At 41.0% G+C, this 22,477-nt stretch overlaps 1 protein-coding gene across 1 annotated transcript; it reads left to right on the top strand.

Annotated features, from left to right (window-relative positions):
- Positions 1-3,905: 3,905 nt before the first annotated feature.
- Positions 3,906-19,770, top strand: LOC308320162 (uncharacterized protein; the record flags this gene model as incomplete). Its single annotated transcript, XM_080770480.1, has 16 exons — positions 3,906-3,932; positions 4,662-4,766; positions 5,463-5,569; positions 6,126-6,295; positions 6,606-6,766; positions 7,365-7,575; positions 8,782-8,970; positions 9,180-9,466; positions 15,281-15,460; positions 15,753-15,797; positions 16,607-16,713; positions 17,607-17,776; positions 18,320-18,480; positions 18,755-18,965; positions 19,075-19,263; positions 19,475-19,770. 16 exons carry the CDS (start codon positions 3,906-3,908, stop codon positions 19,768-19,770), a joined length of 2,616 nt encoding a protein of 871 aa, XP_080626606.1.
- Between the last annotated feature and the right edge of the window lie 2,707 nt (positions 19,771-22,477).

Raw genomic sequence — 22,477 nt, forward strand, 5'->3', positions numbered from 1 at the left:
CTGCACTTAGGCAAAACAAGTTAACACTATTAACATTCCTTGAAAAAAATGGACTAGTTTTTGATGATTGTAAGAGGAACATCCCTGTCCTTCTTGCACCCTCTTCTCTGTCCGGACGTTGATTGAGAGACAGATTCCACCTGGGTAACACAGCTGAAGATGCTTGAGTTATTTGTTCTGGTACTATTTAAAGGAAGCAAATTGATTATGTTCCCGACTTACAGGAATATTGTCTTTCAGTTTCAGTGTGTTCAGTTGTGTGTTAGTTAATGTTTGAGTTACTGTTGTTTTGAGGAAGGGCTTTTGTTTGGCTTTTGTTTGTGATTATTCAGGTTTGGTCAGTAAAGTCTTCCAATTTTAACCTATAACTGTTCTCTTCTCTGCATTCATGTTGACCAGAAGTGCTCAATGTTGCTCAACAATGTTCTCAGTCAGATATGGCTTGAAAGAACATTACTTTTGCCTCAGTCACCAAAAGTTCACAGTATTATATTATAAGCACATTTGTGAAACAGAAATGCTTGGTGTGAGATTAATAACAAAGGTCAGTTAATAATACAAAAATGCATGGTTTAATCCCAGAATTCACAATGCCCGATGCAGCACCAAATAACCTATTGTAGGTCTAGTATTTCTATTACTCATGCAAATATCATAAAACATGATTTGTGAAAATACATTCTTGAACATGATCGACTGTCCAAAGATACGTATATATTATACAGTAACGTAACTGTCCAAAGGTGCGTATATTTCTATATATAAAGGGCCAGATCAAATTGTAAGGGGGCATCAGGTGTTTGTGTCAGTCAAAATGTAGGCCTACATTTAACCTACAGTATTTTGTGTAAACTATCACCAACCCCCTCAAATTTGTAACATGGGAAGTCTCACTGTCTTCTTAACCATTAAGGCCTATATGTCTGCACTCTGCAACCACGTCACTACATTATGTCTGCACTCTGCAACCACGTCACTCACAACCTCACTGTTGGATCAGTAGCCGATCATTCTAAACCAGGGGTGGGCAACTTTGACGATGGATAGGGCCACTATATTTCCTCACTCACTCCAGAGGGGCCACATTGCATATTACTGTTCTAGCAAAAAATAGCCGATCTACAAGCTCAAAACGTGTCGTGGTGTGATGCATTTTGAGCTTGTAGATCAGCTGTTTTTCTATTGGAATCCTGAAAAGTAACATTATTTAATTTCAAATGCATTTAATTATACTTATGTAATGTTAACTTTATACACTAAATACAAATACATTGGACATAAAAAAGAATAATTTAGACAAGTAATTAAAGCGGGTCATGTTTTCAAATCAATAATATATCAGTATTGTGATATTAACCTGAGGGCCACAAGTGATGGTGGGGGCCGCATGTGGCCCCCGGGCGCCAGTTGCCCATGTATGATCTAAACTCGGCAACAAAAATTTGGATGCTTAACTTTGGTCCATTATTTCTCCACTTTAATAATACCATATTGGAATTTTATTTTATATCATTTTAATCCTTGATTAGTCACCTTTACAACGAGGTATAGATTAAAATGACCAGGCTTTCATGGAATGAGCATAAAATGAAACTGGGTCGATTTGGCTACGGTATTGTAAGCGATAATGTAAGCGTTACATTACTGTGAAACATCAGCATCACACAATTTACAAGAAGTATACACAATTAGAGAATGTAAAATAATTATTATTATTGTTATTTTGATCAAAGTTTGCCTGTTATCTCTCGGTACCAATATCAACACCGCATGGAATTGTGGACAAAACCTTATCCGACAACAAAATATTCAAAGTTTTGGGTCTGAGAGGCTAAATGTCATAAAATGGTGGACCATGGCTCAAATGCCAAATAAATAATGGGCCTTGGTATGAAAAGGGTTGCAAACCACTGGTATAAACCATTGGTTCTCAAAGTGGGGTCCAGGACCCCCAGGAGTTCTTGGGAGGTTTCTAGTGGTCCACAGCTAAATGTGTTCATACAGCATCACAATCATTTTAACCACACTTTATCCATTTTATACATTGACCAATGTCATTAACCCTAGAACACTATACATACAATTGTCACACCATCATCTTACCCAATGTAAAATATTCCGTAAAAAGTACAGCCACTTGAGGTACCCTTCTTTAATATTTCATCAAGAATGTATGTATTGATGTTTGTAGTTGGTACCATGGGAGAGACAACAGGCAAACATTGGTAAAAATAACAAAACATAGCGGATCTACAATCTCACAATGTGTCAATGGGGGCGGTTGCAGTACAAGTGAGACTTCAAGGATAAGGGATCTCTTAAGGCAATGGCATGGTGATTGGTTTAATTATTGTAACGCCCAAACCACACCTATGCATAATGTAACGGGTAACGGAGGTGTTTTAGGGATTTAGACAGACCAAAATACCAACTTTAGTGGGGGAACACCCCTTCCCCACTGCTAAATCCTCACATTGTGTAATGCTCGAATGATAATGGAGCCCATAGTCTCTCCCCATGGCTTCTGCCTGGTGGAGACTATAAGTAGCCTATGGTTAACCCATTTAGGCCTGATGCCGATTCTAAAAACACCTTCTAAAGCCTGACCTAAATTTTCTGAAAAAATTCAAATATTTATATAGCAGCATCAACCTTTAAAACATTTTGAATACTGTACATACAGTATGTGCTCTGTGCTCATATGCACAGCTTTGCGTGTATGAGCACGTAATGTGTTCGGCTGATTGGCTGAGCACGTAATGTGTTCAGCTGATTGGCTGAGCACGGAATGTATGATGTATACGATAAGAGCACACCTCACTTAACACGAGTGTGCTTTTTTACTTTACTGGAGTGCTTCCGATTTTCAATGCTTTAATTACTTTTACTTCAACTACATCTCAGAGGCAAATATTGTACTTTTACTACACTATAATTACTTTCTTATACTATATAATACTTTGGCAATTTGAAAATAGCTGATCTACAAGCTCAGGATGCAAGCGATGCGTTGTGAACTTGTATAGATACGCTTTTTGTATATTTGTATACGTTTTAAAACTTGTGAAACTGGACCTTCTGCATAAGAATTTTGGTACTTTAAGTACATTTTCACGTCACTTTAGTAGTTTTTCCTTTTTCCGTACTTGTAAGTAATCGATGCTTAAGTAAAACACTTGAGTACTTCTCCCATCACAGCAGATTTCACTGCTGCTATTTCATGAGTCGGTGGAGGTGTGAGAGTCTCGCACGCACCGCACGCGCACGCACAAACACACACACACACACACACACACACACTTGCCAAAGCCATCCACCACAACTGAGCAGTCTTGTCCAAGCACGTACAGGTAAACAGAACAGAAATGTAAAAAAAAAAAAAAAGCCACCTGATTTGCTGATGGTTTCATATCCAAGTCATGCTTGGCTTAGTTTATGCTGCCTGTGCCATTACATGTATTTTATTTGGGATTAAGGTTGATGGCACAAGGTTAATTTGGGATTAGCAAGAGTTTGTAAATATCAGATTGTATCCTATCATAGTTTTAGAATCAACACTGCAATAATGTCTCTCTGAATAATCCATATATGAAGAAATTGAATCTATGATCCATTAATTTTCTCGGCAACTTGTACTATTATTTTACTTTATTTCATTTATTTGGACAGGACAATGTAGATTAATGAGCATTCATGAACCTGAATTCAATCATGTATACGTGCTGTGATTTAGCTAGAAGCTCATTTCCGCATCCACAGTCCCCACACATCAATCCAGATTGATTGTTTATGTAAAATACCTTTGCATTGGTTATAAATGAATCTGTGATCTGCAGCCATTTGGAAACTGAAGAAACCATTACACTAGTCTGACAGCGTTGAAAACAGAACTGGAAATCAGTTTGATGGCTGACAAGAATTCTAAACTGAAGGTAAATGATGATTTCATGGTGCATACTGTAGTCTTGTGACAGTAGGTTAGTTGTAAGACAAAAATGGATTAAGCTCTGATTGTGATAAACACTTCTAGTTCTGTCACATTTAACTGTTAATTTTAATTGTATTACTTAACATTGATATTGTCAATTTTAGCTGCTCCAGCCATCAGTCCAGCCCTTTGTGATGTTGTGCATCATTACCATCAGTGTCATGAAAGGTAAGGAGTTGTCTTTTAATATTAGGCTTATTTTTTGTTGTTATGGGGATCAAATAAATAAATCAAATCAAATATCCCAGACTCCCATCCCAGTCAAAGAGTGCAGGATGTAAATTGCGTAGAGATGTGAGAGGACTTGATTTAATTGGCATTTTTATTTACTCTCTCACACTTGCCAGTGTGCCAGTGATCACCCTTCTATGTGCCAATGTTGGCACCCATGCCAAGGCTTCCTATATACCCCTGATAATAATTTAACATATTAAAGTATGCTCACAATGTGTCCCAATTCACCATGTTGTGAGCTTGTATATTGGCTATATTCACTGTTCATTGTACAACAAGGTATACAGGGTTTAATCGGGTGCTTAATGAGTTCACTTAAAGTCTGTAAGAGAACAAATAACCAGATCAGCATGATCCTGACCAGAGTCGTTCCACAGTTCCATGCGATGCCAACATTGTATTGAACTGTACGAGTCCGGATCCCCCTGCTCTCCTGGAGGCTCTGGAACCAGTCTTCAACCTGAGGGCCATACGGCCCGTCCTGAACATGTCCACGCTCACCAATGTCACAACAATCTTCACCTTGTACGGTATCCTCGGTGTGGTACGTCCTCTTGTAGGTTCAGTGAACATTATATTCTCCACAACGTAATTATTACAGTCAGTGTGGACCATTCACTCCAGACACATATAGGCCCCTTTTACCTAATTTTGAACCAAATAAATTGGTTCAGATATAACCATCATAAACAAAAAAAAACCCAGAACCGACTAAAACCAAAGTTCTTTCAGTGGAAAACGGGCCCCAGAGAGGGTTTCTTTATAGCATTTAATTTAGTGTTGTTATGCAGTCTGGACTTTCTAGTTTATTTCACCTAGCTGTCAATTGTCGATGCTTGTTCTGTCTTTCATTAAATTGTGATACATAAGCTACAGGTACATCTGAAAGTGACACACTGATTAATGTCCATAAAATAATTGTTCCTTGTAAGAAATATATTCCTATTTTCTTTTTTATAAAAAATAAAAACAGGATGAAAAAGCTCAGCTTGTGACTACATACCTCTTGCTCCTTTTTGTGAGTAAATGATCTTAAACAATACAAACAATTACTTGCTGTAAGTTGTGGCTGACCACTATTTGACGTTACTTAATTTACGATATTTCACTGTGTTCTACATTATTCTGACAGATCAACAGTCCAAAACTCATGTAATGACGGTACAAATATTCTGCATTGTCTATGACTTTAATCCATTGAACCCACTGTAGGCCTGCTTGTTGTTGTATGTTGTTCTAGCATTGGGAGAATGAGTTCTTCAGCTGGGACCCGGTCCAGTGTGGCACCGACAGCATTGTCCTTCCCAGAAACAAGTTTTGGGTACCAGATGTAGTGATCAACGAATTGTGAGTACTACATGATCTTCTAAGTACAGTATATAGAGTTGTTCCGATACCGACACCAGTATCCGAAAAGCTGTATTTTTGTTTTGTTTTGAATGCTTCAGTTAATGAAGCATTATTTGCAATACTGTTTCATACTCTTACACATAATCAGCGCCGGGATTTCTTTCAAAATAGAAGCTCGGGGTTCCGGGAAGATATGGCCGCTTTTACTCTGTAAGCCCCCCCTTCTGTTCCGGACAAAAACCGGGAGACATATTTTTGCTTGCTTACCTTGCTAAGATTACAATATAAGTTGCTGATGCTGTTGCTTCATATTTTGAACGAGAGCCGAGGCATGTTGAAGTTGTAACATAATGCATATCTCCACAGAAGTCAGAAATGAAGAGCTTAGTATATCCATCTGGTCAAAACCACGGAGAGCTCCTTAGATTACGCACGTGATCAGTCTGGCTAATGTTATGGTTCAAACATGAGGAATGACTATAAAATGCTGTATGACACAAGTCTACTCTCACCAGTGATGAACCTGCTGTTCTGCTTTGTTCCTGTCTTGCAGCATGGATGAGAATAATGCCCCGTCTGTACCCTACGTGACCGCCTATCATGACGGCCATATGAAAGACCTGCTGCCCATGAGGGTAGTCAGCTCATGCAACCTTGACATCTACACCTTCCCATTTGATGTCCAGAACTGCACTCTCACCTTCAACTCCTTCATGTACATTGGTGAGGCGCAACGCTTGCTCAAGAAGGGCTCCTCCTCAGTACCCAAATTATTACAATACGAATGAGATACAAATAGCTGTTGCTTGTTCCCTCACATGTATTTAGAATACTGGATAATAATGAATAATTGACATATATTCATTATTAATGTATACAGCTATGTCCAAAACAATGATTATTCAGGATTTCATTTCAGCATCAAAAGCGAATACGGAGATAGCGGATTCTGCCCGACAGGAACACATTTTAATTTACCCCTTTCTTCTTATTTCCTTCCTAATCTCTCATTTGGTCCCTCTTCTGCTCTCAGAGAGTGAGGTGAGAATGGAACTTGGGGATAGAGTGGAGGAAATTCTGGAGCGTTCCAAGGAGGTGATGACAACCATGGGAGAGTGGGACCTGATGGACATCACATACACTAAATATATCCTGCCTACTTATATTGGAGACCTCGATGAGCTTGCATTCCATGTACGTTTTTAAATCTGTAATCTTTATTGTTTTCCCCAAAGTAGTCATTCACTAGTCAGAGACCATACCTTCTGCTTAAAGTTTAACGTTTTTACGACCGCTCGGGGAGCAGTCGTATCTCAGGCCCACTTGTGTTTGTATAGATAGACGCTCGACAAAGCCGGTGGTGGATTTGAACCCACAACCTCCGCAGTGGTGGGCACTGGGCAGCCACTGTGCCACCTGAGCGCTTTAAAATTTAAACATAATCTAAGAAATATACTGATAGCCGATATCATGATTTGTAGTAATAATTACAGATGTACCGATAGATTTTTGTCTTTCCGATACTGCTTCCATAGTCATAACTTGCGTATCGGTCGATACTGAGTACCGATCCGATACCAGTGTATCTAGGACAGAGAGGGGTTCCAAATGGAATCCGTTCCATTTCTACACTCAGATTTACAGTATAGGGGTCATTGATACCAGCAACAGTGTTGGCAGTATCGCCAGCAGCTTTTCCGACACTGGTATCGGAAACAACTCTAGTAATACTAATAATTCCCTAAACCCGGAAGCAGTGAACCCAGGAATGGTTTGTTGTTGTCCCCTGTAGATCAGGCTGAGGCGCAGGGCTGGTCTCTACGTGGTGAACCTCATCATTCCCAGCTGCTTCCTCATCACAGTGGACCTCTTCAGCTTCCTGCTTCCTCCTCAGAGCTCTGACCGTTCCTCCTTCAAGATGACCCTCATCCTGGGCTACACCTACTTCCTGCTCATGATGAACGAATTGCTGCCAGTCACTGGAAACGGCATACCTCTCATAAGTTAGTAATACAAGCTGTGCGTGCGTGTGTGTGTGTGTGTGTGTGTGTGTGTGTGTGTGTGTGTGTGTGTGTGTGTGTGTGTGTGTGTGTGGTGCGTGCGTGTGTGTGTTTGTGTGTGGCTTTCCACATCTTCTGCCTCCAAAGGATCCTGGGTATGACCTGGGCCGACAGGGTGCCGTACATCGAAATCTACGACCGGACCAACACACCCAGCATTACAGAACTCCTTGGCCAAAAACACCTCAGATGGGTCGGGCATGTGATTCGTATGCCAGCCCACCGCCTACACCGACAGATCCTGTATGGCCAGCTTCAAACCGGTCAAAGGGCTGCTGGGGGTCCAAAAAAGAGGTACAAGGACCACATCAAAACCCTCTTGAAGAAGTGTGACATCAAACCACCAGCACTAGAGTCCCTGGCTGTTGATCGCCACACATGGAGCTCTACCTGTCACCAGGGAATCACTCGTCTTCAGGAGAAGCTCACAGAGAGGAGAGTACAGCGGCTTGCACAGAGGCACCAACGTGCCAAAGGTCCACCGACCACCACTGCTGCCTTCCTCTGCCCCTCCTGTGACAAGTCTGCGAATCACGCATCGGTCTGAACAGCCACCTGGCTATGCACAGACGACAGACACAACAATAATCATCTCATAAACTATATTTGGAGCAACGTCATCATCGACATCGATGTGCGCGCGCGTGTGTGTGTGTGCACGTCCAACCGTCCCTTGAAATACAGAATCGTCCCACACTTGGACACTAAATGAGTCTGACGTGATAAGGGACTTTGTTCTGTATTTGTGGGAATCAATGACACAAAATGACACTCATCTACAAGCTCACATCCCCTCGCAGCGGGAGTCGTGAGCTTGTGGATCATCTCTTCCCGGCTAACGTTCCCCTCAGAAAAGGAATTCTAGGATGCAAGTGGTTAATGTAAAAAAAAAGTTCCCATCACCACACAAACATTTGGTGGTCTCCACTATAGTAACTAGTGGTCCTGGACCCCCTGTTGAAGACCCCTGAATCTCTTATCACACAGTTGTTGTGTTCTTTTTCTGTGAGTGTGTTCGGAAGTATAAAAGCCTTCAATGTGCTAGCTGCATGAGAACAATGCTACATTATGTTGAGTTGACTTCCAGATGCAGTAAGGTGCATCACTCCGTCTGCTCTCCTTCTCTCCGTTTTCTCTGTCTCTTCCCAGATGTGTTCTTCTGTCTCTGCCTGGCTCTGATGGTGGCCAGCCTACTAGAGACCATCCTCATCACCAATCTCCTGTGTGACTCCAGTTGGAACCTCACTCCGGTCCCCCGCTGGGTCCAGGTGTTGGTCCTACATATGCTGGGCTCTCTCGTAGGCCTTCCTCCAAAGCCCAAAGAAAAAACTAACTCAGGTATGGGAATAATGTCCACATTTCTACTGTATATACATCTGATTATGTTACATCCTCAATGCAATAAAAGAAAGAAAAAAACAACAACACAATGCAATTACAGGACATGTCATTGTATAGGATAATGTCAGTTCAGAACTTAGCTTTTTTTATACACCCAGTTCACCTCCCATAATGCCAGGCTATTTTACATTTCATGTGTTTCCTAGAAGTGAATGCCTGCCCTCTGGTGGCGGTGGAGGGCAAGTTTGATGACCAAGCTGAAGCTCCAGAGGCTGAGGGGCCAGAGGTAGAGGATAAGGCCCTGGAGCAGCTGAGGAGTCTGGGTAAAGACCTCCAGGCCATCCGCCTCCAGGTGGAGCAGCTGACAGGGAACCAGAGCTCTGAGGAGTGGCTCCAGGTGGGTTTCATCATTGACCGCCTGCTCTTCATCTTCTACATCATCTTCATGTCAGTCAGCTTCATCACCATCATTGGTGTCTGGGCCAGCACATACGTAGCTGATATGACAAGATAACCACTGTTTGTTACAAGACCCCATGATTGTAGACCCAGGGGTCTTCAAAAAAGATCTGTCTAGAGACCGCTTACTGTAGCTGAGAGAGAGATGAAGCAGGGACTATTACTTGGCTATTTACTTTAGTGTGGTTGCCTATAGGCAAGCGCAGACTATTGTTATTGCACCACGATTTAAAAACATTTAAATCGTGCAATAACTCTCTTTCTAAAACAGTTAGTCCCAATACTTGATTCTGATTGGCTGTTTTCTGATTTGACCACATACTAAATCTCCCGATAATATACACCAAGTTAAATCAGTTTATATCAATCCCAGGTGCATTACAGTGATCCAGCATCTCTGTAGCTGAACTAGGGAAGGGAAGTGCTTGATTTCCATACAAACACTAAGTTCCGCTAACTTCTAAGCACCGCCCGCGCACATAGAATGGTGAGTGGTGACTGAGACGTGGTCTCAAGTGCTCCCTCGTCACTTAGAACAGCTGTTCGCTAAGTAGCTATGCTTGCGGTTTTGACGTGATGTTCATAAACATATCAACTAAATCTGGACTAAACAAATTATGAATTTCTATCAAATATGTTTGTAGGAGCCATCTAATTTGATTTCACATATTTGTGACTAAATGGCGCCCCCACTGGTTGCCCTGGAAAATGGCACCATGGTTCCCTTTAATTAAGCCACAGGCCCACAGCTGTGGGTGGATAGACGCCAGAAGTAGAGATACAGATTTCAACAGCTCGCACAAACAGCGCAGTCTAAAGAAAGAAAGAAAAATACTTTATTATTTGTTTTATTGAACCCTGCGCTCGTCTGTTTTGAGACCTTTTGTTTAGTTTATGTCTGGAGCCTGTTCTTGTTTTATTTGCCCCGTTTTTATTTTATTTTTAAACCGATTCATACTCTTATTTTAGAGCCGAATAAAAGTCGGTTCGGCTCTAGAGCCTACAATGTGACGTCATTTGAGGTTCTGGGGGGGCGGTTACCGTCCTAAAGTCGTCTCTTCGGTGCTACTGAGAATTTCTGACGAGCCAAAATCATTTCGGCACTACAGCGCCGAAACAGCGGTAAAATAGGAGTATGAATCGGCCCTTACACTCACACAACACAAACTCCTGCCATAATATCAACCTGTTGCAGTCATCATCAACCACCATCGACATACAAGTGAGTAAACAACAAGACGCCCAAGTCCCAAGTGTGAGCACGTTGAATCGTAGCCTATATCTCTGGTGTAACAAAGAAAGGCATGTTTATTCCATCCTAGTTTCCAGGTTTGGCCCGTTTTGAACAAAAAAGCCTCAAATCATGAACGCAACGTGAAATCTTGAGGAAATTATCCCACCCTTTTCACATTGGCCTACTATAGCGCCACAACCTGACCTGCTCTGGTGGAGACCCTAAGGGGCACTTTTTCTAGTTGACAGATTGATTCCACCTGGGAAACACAGCTGAAGATGCTTGAGTTATAGTGCTCTGGTATTTAAAATTGGACATTTTGGATAATTGTGTTCAGTCGTGTGTTAGTAAATGTTGGAGTGTTGTTCCTGTGTGCTCTCGTTCGTTCTCTCATTTTGAGGAATACATTTTGTTTGCCTGGTTCTCTCAGAGCTGTACAGTTCTGTTCAGTAAAGACTTTTCGCCTACAACCTCATGTGTTCAATTCCCTGCATTATTTGGCTCCTTATTCCTGTGAGTGATAGCCAGGAGTACTCAAATTAACAATGTTCTCAGATGTCTTGATTGAGTACGTATAATTACAGTACAGTCTTTGAGCAGTCACAAGAGCTCACAGAAGAACACAAATGCAATATAAGATTGAAAACAAATGTTGGTGTGAGATTGATTACAAAGGCCAGCTAGTAATAAAAAGACGCATGGGTTAATCCCAAAATTCAGTTTCCAATGCAGCACAAAATAAAATAATGTATGTGTGGTACTATACCCTTGCAAATGTATCACAAAAAGGATTTGTGTACTGTAAATACATTGTTGAACATGGGTGGGAAGTGGGAATTATCTACAACTATATTGTAGGGAGGCATCACAGTTATGGGTCAAATTAAAAAACTAGGCCTACATTTAACCTAGGGTATTTTGAAAACATACTATCACCAACCAACTCAAATTTGGACAGATCCTGCAGTACAACCTAAAATCAAGCATTTAGGCCTACAGTATACTCTGCAACCACATAAAATACAACGTCCTCATGGTTAGATCAACATAATCTACAGCGCAGTGGCCACCCTGAGACCCCTTTTCCACTGGTTGGGAACCGGTTCAGTTCAGAACCAGTTTTTAGTCCATGAGCCAGACCTCCAAAATGGGAACGTTAACATGAATTGGTAGGCAAAACCATGCCTATATTAAATTGTATTGAGTCTGGTGCAAAGCACAGGTCCTCGCGGTACTCCTGGTGAGAGCAGGAGTGGACCTGGTGAGACGTAGAAGGGGCCCGGACAGGAGGCAACCCACAGAGCCTAGTCCCTCCACATACCAGAATAGTACCTCTCAGTCAGGGCATAGTAGTTCCGGAGTGGTACCAACGGATTGTGCGGCCCTGTCTTTCCCTAGTGGTCTGATCGAGGGTAGCTACTGGGACGTAAGTCGGGACTTGGATCACCCCGGCTGGGTCACCCGAGTGTTACCTTGGCCTATAACCTGAATGTTATAGGCCATTGGTATAAACCATTGGTTCTCAAAGTGAGGTCTGTGGACCCCCAGCGGTTCTTGGGGGTCCCGACTCCCCAACAAAATGTGTTCATACAGCATCACAATCATTTATGATTGATTTGTTGGCTATTAAAAATAGTACATAATACAAGTTATTGTTGAACATTTGTGAAAAGTGTTGAATAACACAAATCATCTTTTTCGGGGGGTCCCTGGCACAAAACATGTTCAGATGGGGGTCCGCGGCCAAATATATCAATATCAATTTGGGGGTCCACGACACAAAGCCTGTCTTTTGATTTGAGCGGTGAGAACTCAGTGGCAACACTTCATGATATCATCTCTGTCGGGTGGAAACCTCATTATGTCCAATACTAGGCTAATTCAAAAGTAGCAGATCTACAACCTCAAAACGGGGCCTTGATGCCACATTTGACATTTGATGCTTTTGTGTGACACTGTAGTGTGGTCAAGTAGGGCATTCAATTGCGAAAAAACACAAAGGTAGAATGGAGATAAGAGGTTTCTGCCCCGAAAGCGCCGATATGTTGCATGAAATGGAAATTAGCCCGGACAATTGGGACCACGTACAGGAGAAAACAATTTGCATTCGCTGAAAGTTACTAGAACATGATATGCCAACATGCCGCTATGGATTGTGAGGTTGATTGCTATTTTAAAGAATAGAACAGTGAGACGAAAATGTGTAAGTAAGAAAATGCACAGCGAAAAGAAAATAAATACAATAATGTATATAGGCCTACTATAGTTTATATTGTAGTCAGTGAGTGCACTGTGCATTTAGAGAAGTGATGAGCTTTTAAAAATCAGGACAGCTCTCACCGGAGAAGCACGTCTCAACTAGTTGGATTGTGGACAGTAAATGCTGGTACAGTATGCAGGCAATAGAACTCTAACTATAACCAATTAACCATACCAAGTAACACTTTCAAGTCCTACAAAACAATATAGGCCTACAGCCTAGTGAGGTTTCAAATGGGTGTTATTTGTTCCCATCTTGGATTTTGGTCAGAAGCCTCTCTGCCTGAGACCAGAATGGAAAAAGTTGCATTGTTCTAAAACAAACAATCAATGAACGAGGAACAAATATGTGTTTAAACTTCTCAAAGTGGAAAGGTTTCTTCTTTTTCACTGACTGCACAAAAAGTATGGCATACGGATGTGTATATTAGGCCTACAGGAAACTCCCGTTAAACTTTCCAACAAACTCCGGTAAACTCCCAAATTACAATTTACAATTTACAATTTAGGCATTTAGCAGACGCTCTTAATCCAGAGCGACTTACATTAAGCAAGAACAAAAAGCATGGGGAATACATCACATAAAAATATTTATCATGAAACATGCGTAAGCTAAGAAAGTACCAAATAAATTGTACCATCACACCTGCATATGACTGTATATGCCTGCTAAACTTGAGGTTTACGGGTAAATCTAGTGCCCATAATTGCCCCTTAACTCCTTTTTTCACGCAGTGTTTTTTAATGTGATTTCACCCGTGTTATTTTATGAAGGGGTGGAGGTGTGAGAGTCCCACACCACTGTGGTTATAGTTCTCACCACCTGCAGACACACAGACTGCAGACCACAGCCATCCACCACAAGTGAACAGTGTTGTCCAAACACGTACAAGTAAAACAGAACGCAAATTTAAAAAGCCACCTGATTTACTCCGGTCACGCTTGGCTTATGCAACGTGCAGGCTATATGTATATCTGTGCCGCACTGCCATGCTTATTTTAGTTTAGCGAGAGTTTGCCTGCCGGACATGCATGGATTGCCTTCTTCTGCGCAGTTTGTTGAACGATTATACATTTTTTAAATCCTGCAATTATTTTATCACTTAAGAATTGCTTCATATGAAGAAACGGAATAGTTCAAAACACTGAATGGTCCTCCAGTAATTTTCCTGGTGATTACGTAATAGCAGCAGCTGTGGCGATCATCCAAAAGTCATATGCAAAATAGCTGGGCATTGGATATAAATTAATCTGTTCTCTCTGGGCATTTGGAAACTGAAGAAACCATTACACTCTGACAGTGTTGAACACACACAACTGGAAATCACAGTGTGATGGCTGACAAGAATTCTAAAATGAAGGTAAATTATGTTTTCATGGTGCATACTGTATAGCAGAGTTTCTCATACTTTTACATTTCTCTGACAATGTACACATGGAACCAAATGGACCCGTTCATTTGGTTCCTTTAGTCAGAGTTACAGACTTGTAAGGGTCCTCCTCAAGAACCCTGAGAGTTCCTGGACTGGACCCCACTTTGAGAACCACTAGACTCGGGTTTAGTGTCTGTTCATTTTTACGAATAACTGAATTGAGCTGTGGTAACCTGTGTGATAAACACTTAAATATAGTTCTGTAGTGTTAATTCTATTACTTAACCTTGCTAATGTCAATTTTAGCAGCTCCTGCCTTCAGTCCAGCCCTTTGTGACTGTGTGTATCGTTGCCATCAGTCTCATGAAAGGTAAGGAGTCTAGAAAGCAGAGGATGTGTTGTGGTGTAGGAGCTCCCACTCATAGCATAGCATCCACTATCAATTCCACAGCCCATGAAGCCTTCAATTCAAGGAGATTTCATGGGTTTTGTAAGCCAATCATTTGAAGAGTATATATCCTGCCAAGCAGCCACCCGGTCATCAAATGATAGGCTCAGGAATGAGACAAAAAAAAGAATGAATTCAAGGCTTTTTGGGTGAACTAGCGTACTCCTTTAAGGGAGTTTTACATTAATTTTTTTTTATTTTTCAGACAAACATAAAACAAGCAAAAAGTGCCTTACATTAGGAAACAAAGCATTAAAAACATACATACACAAAGTGCAAAGGTGTAGGCTAATGTGCATCTATATAATCTAGCAGTGTTTGGATTTGGATTGGCGATATGGATTTATAGCTAAAGCAACCTGTACACAAGGTGCAGTATTGCTTTCAAATAATACAGGATTCAAGTAATATAGGATATGTTGTCAATGTTGGCCCCCATGCCTAAGGTTGCTTGTTAAAACCCTGCTTTAAGTGGTTAATGAGTTCACTTAAAGTCTATAAGAGAACAAATAACCACAGCATGATCCTGACCAGAGTCGTTCCACAGTTCCATGTGGTGCCAACATTGTATTGAACTGTACGAGTCCGGATCCCCCTGCTCTCCTGGAGGCCCTGGAACCCGTCTTCAACCTGAGCGCCATACGACCCGTCCTGAACTCCAACACGCCCACCAATGTCACTACGTACTTCACCCTGTATGGCATCCTCGGAGTGGTATGTGAATGCAATTGCGTTTTTTTATCACGATAAACGAACTATTATCGTCCCATCCCTTGACCACCATTCACTCGGTCAGACAAGATCACAGTATTTCTCCAAGTTAAATGTTGACATGTTATGTAGTCTTTTTAGATTTGCTTATCTGTCAATATAGTTCAGTCTAGTTTGTCTTTGATATATATGATACATACTGTGTGTAGGCCCTCCGAAGGTTTTACACTGTAAAATATTGGGTCCTTCTATAAAGAAATACAGCATATATGTCTTTAAATATATTGTTTTACAGGACGAAAAAGCTCAGATTCTGACTACATACATCTGGCTCCATTTTGTGAGTATCTTATCGTAAAGAAGGCAAACTATTTTGATTTTGTGTTCCCACTCGATGCACTTTAAATTCAAACTGGCATATATCAAAAACTGCAAAGGTCAAGAAAATTTAACAAAATAAAAAAACTATTCTGCATTGTCCATGACTTATCAACACAGCATCCATATAAACTACTGTAGGCCTTCTTTCTGTACAGCACAGTGGCGGAAAGTAGTAAAAGAAAAAAGCCCTTTATTCAGTAATTTCTTGTAATTTGGATTATTGTATTTAGATTTTTACTTCAGTATTTCCAATGTTCAGTACTTTTACTTCTAGGCCTACTCCACTACATTATCAGAAGCAAATTTATATTGCACTTTTACTTCACTGGAATTTTTTGACATTTTTTGTTACTATAGTTACATTGTAGATTTAGATTTAGATTACATTTTTTTTTTTTTTTTTTTCTTTTTACCCACTTTTTACATTACGCACTATTTACATTTTGCTCGTTTGAAATGAGCCAATCTACAAGCTTGTAGATCTGCTATTTTATAAAAGATGGTTATACATAACATATATATATATATATATATATATATATATAACATATATTTGAAAACCTGTTAAAGGGGTTAGCACTTTCTACTTTTGGTACTTGTACTACTTTAAGTGCATTACTGATGCCAAATGTTTGTACTTTTTTAATCAAGTACATTTTGAATTCCGACTTTTAGAGAGTATTTTTTGTCTACATTGTAGTATATATTTACTAAATAAGAAATGTGAGTCCCACCACTGAGCACAATAACACTGGTGTGTTGTTCTAGTATTGGGACAATGAGTTCATCAGCTGGGACCCGGTCCAGTGTGGCACCAAGATGATCAATCTACCCAGAACAAAGTTCTGGGTACCAGATGTAGTGATCAACGAATTGTGAGTTCTGTTACACCATTGTGGTTCAGTGAGTATATCCGACAGACAGTGGGTTGAGAGAGTTCGTGATTTGGATTGTTTATCCCGGACACAGTTAAATGGCAACAAATAAAACCCTGTAAACAATTCCCCCCCTATCAGTTCAGTCAGACAACTCAAGGAGGATGTAATATATATATTTATTGAATATAAGATAATCAATGCAATATATTTATTATGGTTTGGCGATGTATTGGATCTGCTTTTTAGGTACTCAGGTCAAGCGCATCAGTCCCGACCATAGGGACTCCGAATCCCCCCGTACCTAAAACAGTAGATCCAAAACGACAGGTGGTAGCTGGGGTGGAGGTGGGTGAGCACTTTGTATACAGCAGCGCACAGTATACAATAAAGCAGCAGCAAGCAAGCAGAATTGAGCGCAGGTTGTATGACAGCAGCACGCTGATACAGCAGCAGTGGGCAAGCAAGAAGGCAGAGGAAGAATGCAAACCTCTGGTTCAAGTAGCTGGTATGAGAGATGGGGTGAGCTGTGATTGGCTGAGTGAATCATGTGGATGATGCTGCGGTGGCCCAATTAACGGCCGGCGTGCTGACTGAGGTTCCCTGACTGAACTTGCTCTGCGCATGTCTACGACAGGCGCAAATGCTCATTAATGTGATCTATTACATTGCATTACCCACACTGAACATCATTTGCTGTTCATATGTTCAGTACGGGTAATGACTAGTATGAAATAATTACAAAAAGAAAGTAAATCTCAAATCTATCTAAGGAAGAGAAAATACCTTGGAAATAGAAAAGTGATGTTGGGTGGGTATAAAATGCAGGAGGAATGACTTCAGAAAAGACAACAGTGATTAACCTGCTGCTCTGCTTTGTTCCTGTCTTGCAGTATGGATAAGAACAGTGCCCCGTTCGTGCCCTACGTTATCGTCCACAGTACGGGCCTGATACACGACGCCTTGCCCGTCAAGGTGGTCAGCTCCTGCAACCTCAACATCTACACCTTCCCCTTTGACATCCAGAACTGCACCTTCACCTTCAACTCCTACGTCCACCTTGGTGAGGTGCACCGCTTTGCTCAAGGGCCCCTCGACATCCAATGTCACATTTTTCATTTCATTTTTTTGGGGGGGGGGAAATTAAATAACTAAAATACATACAATAATAAAACCATAATAGTAATATGCATGAAAAAAGTTATCAGAAGAACATAGCCTCGTCAAGTATTGACAATATCAGTCACCAGAACCAATGGCGGGTATTTTCGATGAATCTAACATCGTTAACATTGAGTTTGAAGTTACAATAGCTTTGTATCGGAAGGGGTGGGTCGGAGAAAATGAATATCAAATATCTAACTACTGAATCGAGCAAATTAAAAAACTATCTTGGGTGTTCACAAAAGTCTGCAGTAGATGATGGAAATGACCCTTTTTTTAAAAGACAAATATCCCGTTAACCACTTTCAATCTGGCACGTCGCATTGTGATCTGGCTGGCACTATCCTGTAGCAGATAGGCTATTTCAGCAGTTCATTGTACAAAGAAGTATAACGTTGCTCTCTCTTCCCCTCCCCTCCCCCCCCCTCTGCTCTCCTTTCAGCGAAGGAAGTGAAAATGCACCTTGGTAAGCCAGTGAAACAGATCCTGAAGAATTCCCAGCATGCGATGACTACCATGGGAGAGTGGGAGCTGATCGACATCTCATACCATAAATACACCCTGCATGTTCCCGATGGCGGCATCGATGAGCTTGCATTCCATGTACGTTTAACATACTATGGAATAAATATACTGATAATATTGAATATCATTAATATTATTATGATTTGTAGTAGGCCCCTATTCTGTTAGTTAGAATAAAGATACTCTGTATAATTAAAAGAACAAACCCAGGGCAATGGTTTGTTCGATCTTGTCCCTGTAGAAGTGTGGATCAACGTGTTAATAACACAACTGGCACAACTGCCAGGTATTAAGTCATTAGTTACTTATAGATGAAGAATCTGACTGCCTTCTGTAACATCTCTCCATTCAGATCCGGGTGAGGCGCAGGGCTACACTCTATGTGGTAAACCTCATCATCCCCAGCTGCTTCCTCATCACAGTGGACCTCTTCAGCTTCCTGCTTCCTCCTCAGAGCGTCGACCGTTCCGCCTTCAAGATGACCCTCATCCTGGGCTACACCGTCTTCCTGCTCATCATGAACGACCTGCTGCCGGTCACTGGAAACACCATACCTCTCTTAAGTCAGTATACGAGCTGTCCAGGTGACTAGCCGCGACCTGCATGAAAACAATGCTACAGTATTTTCACATCTTTGTCTCTCCTTCTCTCCCTTTTGTTTGTCTCTTCCAGATGTGTTTTTGTCTCTCTGCATGGCTCTGATGGTGGCCAGCCTACTAGAGACCATCCTCATCACCAATCTCCTGTGTGACTCCAGTTGGAACCTCACTCCGGTCCCCCGCTGGGTCCAGGTGTTGGTCCTACATATGCTGGGCTCTCTCGTATTCCTTCCTCCAAAACCCAAAGGAAAAACTAACTCAGGTATGGGAATAGTATGGTGAGTTACTTGCCATGTAAATCCTCCTCCTGAGCATCCGCTGAATTGAGAGAAATGTGTGAGCCATGAGGGCCAGATTATGTTCGTTCAGAACTTTGCTACATTTTTATACACCCAAGTTCAACTCAAAGCCAGTGATCAATGTATCTCCCATGCCCAGCTATGTTGCATTAATGGCTGTTTCCCTTTCAAAAGCCTGCTCTCTAGTGACAGTGGTGGACCAGGCTGATGAGCAAGCTCCAGAGGCTGAGGGGCCAGAGGTAGAGGATAAGGCCCTGGAGCAGCTGAGGAGTCTGGGTAAAGACCTCCAGGCCATCCGCCTCCAGGTGGAGCAGCAGCTGACGGGGAACCAGAGCTCTGAGGAGTGGCTCCAGGTGGGTTTCATCATTGACCGCCTGCTCTTCATCTTCTACATCATCTTCATATCAGTCAGCTTCATCACCATCATCTGTATCTGGGCCAGCGCATATGCAACTGATATGTCAAGATAACCACTGTTTGTTACAATTAAGGCCCCGTTATTGGAATGCAGACAGTGACATACATGTTTGTTGAGATTGCTTTATATTTAAGATAATATAATGTTGTGTTTGTGCTATATTTCTGTGCAAGGCTTTGTTGGCTGGGAGTCGAGGACACACACTGTTAGATTAGTAATTTCAAAATTACTAATTAATTTCAAAGTGATTTGATCTATTGTTATTGACCTATGGTTTTGTGTACAAAATGTAGAATTAAAGAAAACAAGTGAATACTTCCAAATAAAAGTCCTTGAACACAATATAATAGTTTTTGATGAATGTATTGAGGAAAATGCACAAATTCTTGTATACTGGATTATAGAATTCACAATAACACTTCCTCAGGTCAAACAGTAAGTGAATTGACATTTTCAATTTGGTCACCATTATAAACATATGTTGCATTTTTATAACGGCATGGCAAACTTTCTGAAATTTAAAATTATGGTAATGTTTTGTGGATAATTTCCCAGTCTTTTATTATGTTTTATGGATAATAATTCCCAGTATTTTATTATGTTTAGTGGATAATTACCCTGTCTTAAGATAGCTCTCCACCACACCAATGTAGGTAAGCGTCTGTTACCGAAAATCTGCTATTGAATGGACGGTGGGTACACTGTTAAATCTGCTGTTGAATGGGTGGTGGGTACACAGTTAAATCTGCTGTTGAATGGACGCTGGGTACACTGTTAAATCTGCTGTTGAATGGGTGGTGAGTACACTGTTAAATCTGCTGTTGAATGGACGCTGGGTACACTTTTAAATCTGCTGTTGAATGGGTGGTGGGTACACAGTTAAATCTGCTGTTGAATGGGTGGTGGGTACACTGTTAAATCTGCTGTTGAATGGGTGGTGGGTACACTGTTAAATCTGCTGTTGAATGGGTGGTGGGTACACAGTTAAATCTGCTGTTGAATGGACGCTGGGTACACTGTTAAATCTGCTGTTGAATGGGTGGTGGGTACACTGTTAAATCTGCTGTTGAATGGGTGGTGGGTACACTGTTAAATCTGCTGTTGAATGGGTGGTGGGTACACTGTTAAATCTGCTGTTGAATGGGTGGTGGGTACACTGTTAAATCTGCTGTTGAATGGGTGGTGGGTACAACTACACAGTTAAATCTGCTGTTGAATGGGTGGTGGGTACACTGTTAAATCTGCTGTTGAATGGGTGGTGGGTACACTGTTAAATCTGCTGTTGAATGGGTGGTGGGTACACTGTTAAATCTGCTGTTGAATGGACGCTGGGTACACTGTTAAATCTGCTGTTGAATGGGTGGTGGGTACAACTACACAGTTAAATCTGCTGTTGAATGGGTGGTGGGTACACTGTTAAATCTGCTGTTGAATGGGTGGTGGGTACACTGTTAAATCTGCTGTTGAATGGGTGGTGGGTACACTGTTAAATCTGCTGTTGAATGGGTGGTGGGTACACTGTTAAATCTGCTGTTGAATGGGTGGTGGGTACACTGTTAAATCTGCTGTTGAATGGGTGGTGGGTACACTGTTAAATCTGCTGTTGAATGGGTGGTGGGTACACAGTTAAATCTGCTGTTGAATGGGTGGTGGGTACACTGTTAAATCTGCTGTTGAATGGGTGGTGGGTACACTGTTAAATCTGCTGTTGAATGGGTGGTGGGTACACTGTTAAATCTGCTGTTGAATGGGTGGTGGGTACACCGTCCAAACAACTGATCTTCCAACTTCATTCGACTGCATGCCATTCTGTAGTAATCTGTAGTCTGTTCGGTGGAGAGCTATACCTTTACCGATATCAGTAATAATAATAAAAATAAAAATAATTACTGAATGAACAATTGAGCATCTGTTCATTTTCAATCATTGCCTTTCTTATGACACACCATGAACGCCAAAATTAGTAAAAACCTAAAACTACAAAAGTCAAAACAATGAGGTATATCCTATAACAACCTCCTAAATAATATAGCCTATACTTATTATTATATATTATATATATTCGAACAAAGTTATGCAATTATCTAATTACGAGGACCAAGAAAAGTCTTTGTCTTTTTAGTGTCTGTGTCTCCAAACCACATATTCCAAGACTAGAAGATCCAGTATTCTAAAGAAAAAAAGTGAGCTCCTTTTTATAGTGCAATTAACCCAAAAAGTCACTACATTTCAATACTAACAGCGTTGTTGTTTACAGTGTCGATGGATCACACAGGTAACATCATAAATTAGATAAGATGGATAAGATTGTCTTGTCTTTTCTATCCAAGATAGAGTATATTCAAGCTAGCAAGGGAATTTACAAAATTTGCTCAAATATTTAGACTTAAAGCTGCAATATATAACTTTCCTCTTCTACCCCGGATTTGAACACAGTTTGCTCTGCAAATGCTTATTTATTTTTTACCATGACCCATGAGTGTATGCTTGCTCAGGGGATAAATTGAACATCTTCCAGATCCTGCTTCATAGGTGAGACATAGGGCATTTGACACAATCTAAATATCTCAATAAAAAAGCAGGGAGACTAAATGTAACGGCCCCAAAAAGGTGTATATACTATTAAACACAAAGTTACGTGCCACTTTAAATTAGTTTTAGTTTTAGACCAGTGACATTTGTCAAGGTTGAACCACCACAGAACAGTGAGTATGCTCATATAGTTATTGTTTAATGTGTACTCAATGTTTTAGTGCCAG

This window comes from Protomyctophum bolini, assembly GCF_963924005.1.
Source record: "Protomyctophum bolini genome assembly, chromosome: 8".
Lineage (NCBI taxonomy): Eukaryota > Metazoa > Chordata > Actinopteri > Myctophiformes > Myctophidae > Protomyctophum > Protomyctophum bolini.